General features: G+C 34.4%; 1 protein-coding gene across 1 annotated transcript; it reads left to right on the top strand.

The window, feature by feature from the left end:
• The first annotated feature begins 1,126 nt into the window (after positions 1-1,126).
• On the top strand, positions 1,127-1,633 carry LOC145066932 (uncharacterized). The gene has a single exon (XM_079014169.1). It carries the CDS (start codon positions 1,127-1,129, stop codon positions 1,631-1,633), a length of 507 nt encoding a protein of 168 aa, XP_078870295.1.
• Positions 1,634-4,459: the final 2,826 nt, after the last annotated feature.

The raw sequence follows: 4,459 nt of genomic DNA, 5'->3' as shown, positions 1-4,459 counted from the left end.
GTGGGCAACCCGGGCGACCGCCCAGGGTCCACGTCCTCAGTGGACCCAAAATTTATGGGCTATATAGTGTATATATATAAAAAAATTATTACCTAAATGATTTTTAGGGCCTAAAGTTGGTTCAAACACAAACTAACTCAAAAGATAAACAATTTTGCTTGCTTTTTATTGCTAATTGAATGCGTTTATAATAAAAAATAAATAATATTCTTTTGAATCTTTATAATATTTGTCTTTAAAGGATCATTTTTTTTATTTTTGCCCCGGGCCCCATATACGTTTGGACCGGCCATGAATTCAAGATTACCATTAAACCAATTAAATAGCAGTTTCTTGCCAAATATGAAACGGCCAATCCTATATTTCAACCCTATTATGTGCGAGCATTGTTTAAAATGAAAACCAAATATAATTCTTTCCAAAATGATGAAGCCGCGAAAAAATGTTGGATCTCAAATGCCACTTGCGGCAATTAATATCGAGTATGTATCATAGATCATAACCCCAACTTCATAACCATTATGACTTTTATTAGGATCTTATGCGATCTACAGATTTTGTTTTCAAAAATACTTTCTTATTTTTGTATCATAATTTAATTTATTAAAAAATTAATATAATATAAGATTAAAGAATTGTTTTTACCATTAGCAGAATGTAGAAGAGGAGAATGAGTTTAGGCATCAATTTGAATCATAGCTTTGACTGAAAAGAAATGGCCGCAGCATAACGTTTTCTAATCGTCCAAAATAATTTTGTCAGTTGTCAATCTCTCATGAGTTTTGACACTTGTCATTTTGTGATATTTTTGAAATAAATATTATCCATTTATTAATTTCTAATTTGTTTTAAATTTTAAAATTAAATTAATATACTTATGTAAAGTATTAAATATAATATATATGAAATTAAATTGCAATGAATTCATTTATTCCTTTCTTATTTTAAAGTTTTACATTAAAAAATATTTATTATTTACATTTTAGTGTTTAATCTTTTTTTTAAATTAACTCGTATAATATACGGGTCTCACACCAAATATCTAATTTAATCTTAATTAAAATGGTTTAATGCTAACTTTTGAGTTGAAGAGGGTTTTGTAATATCTAATTTAATCTTAATTAAAATGGTGCCTTCTTTTTGGGTGGACGGGGCGTGGGTTTCTTCTGGATTAGAGGTTGTGCTAGTTTCAGTTTATGCTACACAAGGGAATGAAGGTAAAAGACAACTTTGGGGAGAGCTCGGCCAGTTGATGAATTCTTGTTCCAGGGGGTACGTTTTAATGGGAGACTTTAATGAAGTTCGTGATGAATCGGAACGTATGGGGTCTCAGTTTCATCCTGCTTCTGCTAGGCTTTTTAATCAATTTATTGAGGACACGAATTTATTTGATATTGCTTTGGGTGGTCCTCGCTTTACTTGGAGTGATAAGTGGGGTTCTAAATTTAGCAAGTTGGATCGTTTTCTGGTCTCTGAGGGTCTTTTGGCGTTTTTTCCTCATCTCTCAGGTTTGGTTTTGGAGAAGAAAATCCCGGATCATCGGCCTATTATCTGGCTGGAACACTCTGTTGATTATGACCCTAAGCCATTTCAATTTTTCCATTCTTGGTTCAACCATGAAGGTCTCAATTAAGTGGTTCAGAATTCTTGGTCCACGACTTTTGATTGTGACAGTATCCTTAACCCATGGGTTATTTTTAAGAAGAAACTCCATATTCTTAAATCTAATCTTAGGGTTTGGTATTCTTTTTTTCGGATTGTTATGGATGGTAAAAGAAAATCATTACAAGATAAGATCAAATTAATAGATGCTATTCTTATGGCGGGTGATGGTAGGGCTAACCTTCATGAACAACGGGTTTCGATTTTGAAGGAGTTGGCAGATTTAGATCATCTCGCCAGAGTGGGCCTAGCTCAGAAGGCAAAAGTTCAGTGGTGTATTGAGGGGGGGTAGTATTCATCTTTTTTTCATGGTTCTATAATTAGAAAAAGGTTCTAGTTAGCAATTAATGGTGTTATGGTTGATGAAGCTTGGATTGATGAACCATGGAGGGTTAAAAGGAATTTCATAACTTTTACAAATCTCTATTTTTTAAGCAGAGGGGGACTCGCCCTTCCGCAGACCTTGCTCTTTTTCATACCCTTTCGGAGAATCATGTTCAGTTTCTCCAGGCTCCTTTTTCTCATGAAGAGATGAAAAGAGCAGTTTGGGATTGTGGGTCGGATAAGTCTCCTAGTCGAGATGGTTTTTCTTTTGGTTTCATTAAGCGTTACTGGGATCTTATTTCTTTGTATGTGGTGGCGTTTGTGCAACATTTTTATTCTCATTCTTCCATCCCGAAGGGTTGCAATGCTTCCTTTTTCTCTGTCATCCCTAAGGTGCGGGACCTGAAGGTCATTAGTGATTTTAGACCTATTAGTCTTATTGGTTACCAATACAAAATTATTGGTAAGTTGTTAGCTAATAGGTTGGCAGAGGTTATTGGTTCTGCTGTTAGTTTGGAGCAATCTGCTTTTGTTAAAGGTAGACAAATTTTGGATGGTCCTTTTCTATTAAATGAGGTGGTAGCTTGGAGTAAGGCTTTCAAATATCCACTTATGATTTTTAAAGTGGATTTTGAGAAGGTTTATGATTCTTTTTCTTGGGAATATCTTTTGGAGATCATGCATATTATGAGATTTGGTTCTATAAAGTGTGGCTGGATTTAGGAGCTTTTGAGTACGACTAGAGGTTCGGTTCTAGTGAATGGTTCTCCTACTGTCGAGTTTCAGATTTATAGAGGTTTGAGACAAGGAGAACCTTTGTCTTCGTTTCTTTTTATTTTGGCAATGGAGGGGTTTTGATGTTGCTTTGCTTAACGCTCAGCAAGGGAATATTTTTCGGGGAATCTCCATTAGTGACATCCACATCTCCTATTTATTTTATGCTGATGATGTTTTTCTTTCTACTTGGGATCCAGATAATGCCAGGTGTATTTTACGTATGTTGAGGTGTTTTTATCTGGCTTCGGGTCTTACAATTAACTTGCAAAAAAGTAAGTTGATTGGAGTGGGGTTTCTTTTTCTCAAGTGGAGTATGTTGCTAGTACTTTGGGTTGTGTTCCAGATTCTCTTCATTTTGTTCATTTAGGGGTGTCGGTTGGGCAAAATATGGCTAGGGTTTCTGCTAGGGGTGTTCATCGGGTAAAATTTTCGGGTTTCGGGTAGTTCGGGTATTTCCTTAATATAATAAAACCCGATAACCGACCTATATTGTAATTTGGGTTCTCGGGTTTTGGGTATTCGGGTTTTACCGTTTTAGGTCGGGTCCGGTATTTTCGGGTATACCTGAAAATTACTTAAGTGTCACTTATTGAGTTTTTTTTAATTCTTTTTTTGCATTTTGGTTGCTTTAATAAAAAATTGGGTAACAAAATATTTTATACAATTAACAAGTACATATATGATAACAATACTAGTCATTATAATATGTTATGTGATTTTTGCATTCCATTTCAAATTTGATAAAAAAAACAGTTGATGGAGTACATGATCAATGTTTGATCAAATTTGGATTAACCAAACATGTTACATGATTTATGTTACACCCCAAAACCGGAACGGCGGAAACGTTCGGGGGCGGAGGACGTCATATACAGTATCATAACAATGCAAAATAGTAATTAAGTAACAACATCATCCATTGCATTAATAGTGTAATTTGATACAAGTGTGTTCTTTCATAGTAATAAGACACCAAAATAAGTAATCAAAATAAAAGACGAGTCTTGAACATGCTTCGTCTTCTCAAAACCTGGTCGACTGTACCTGTCTACTGATGACCTGAGAATACAAGTTATTTTGAAAGCGTAGATCAACATTAAAGCTGGTGAGTTCATAAGTATTTAGTGACAATGTTTGTATAAGTTTGATGAAAATGTTTGTATAAGTTCGATGAAAATGTTTGTAAATGTTCAATGTAAATGTTTGTATATGTTTGAAAACTCTTAGAAAATCATATATTTTCTACTAGTATAAAAAGTAGTCTTCTACCAAGAACCGACTGTTTTGTATGTTTGTTTCTCTGTAAAAGTGGATGCTTTTCCCAAATATGACTATTATTACCAAAATATAGTTTTATATTACCCTTTATGTGAGAAGATCACAATTTGAATATAATGGGAAACTGTATGTGTACTGCAGTATTACATGTAGTAATTACTGTAGTAATAACTACCTTAAAACCAAAAGCCTTATATAAGGTAAAATGCGATGAGGTTGTTACCATACTAAACCGACTATAACACGACGATGTAATACGTCGGAAGAAATGACATTTGACACTCGTAGACTTGCAAGTCCCACTGTAGCGAACAACGAATGTGTAGGATAGTCAATCCAGTATAGATCTATACGCAAACTTACGCTCTCCCTCAGGAGATTTTGGTTACAAAACATGAAACAACAAAATGCTCGTTGT

Source organism: Lactuca serriola, chromosome 8 (genome assembly GCF_051521515.1).
Source record: "Lactuca serriola cultivar US96UC23 chromosome 8, Lser_US96UC23_V15, whole genome shotgun sequence".
In the NCBI taxonomy this organism is placed as follows: Eukaryota; Viridiplantae; Streptophyta; class Magnoliopsida; order Asterales; family Asteraceae; genus Lactuca; species Lactuca serriola.
This window is presented reverse-complemented; position numbering and strand designations above follow the sequence as displayed.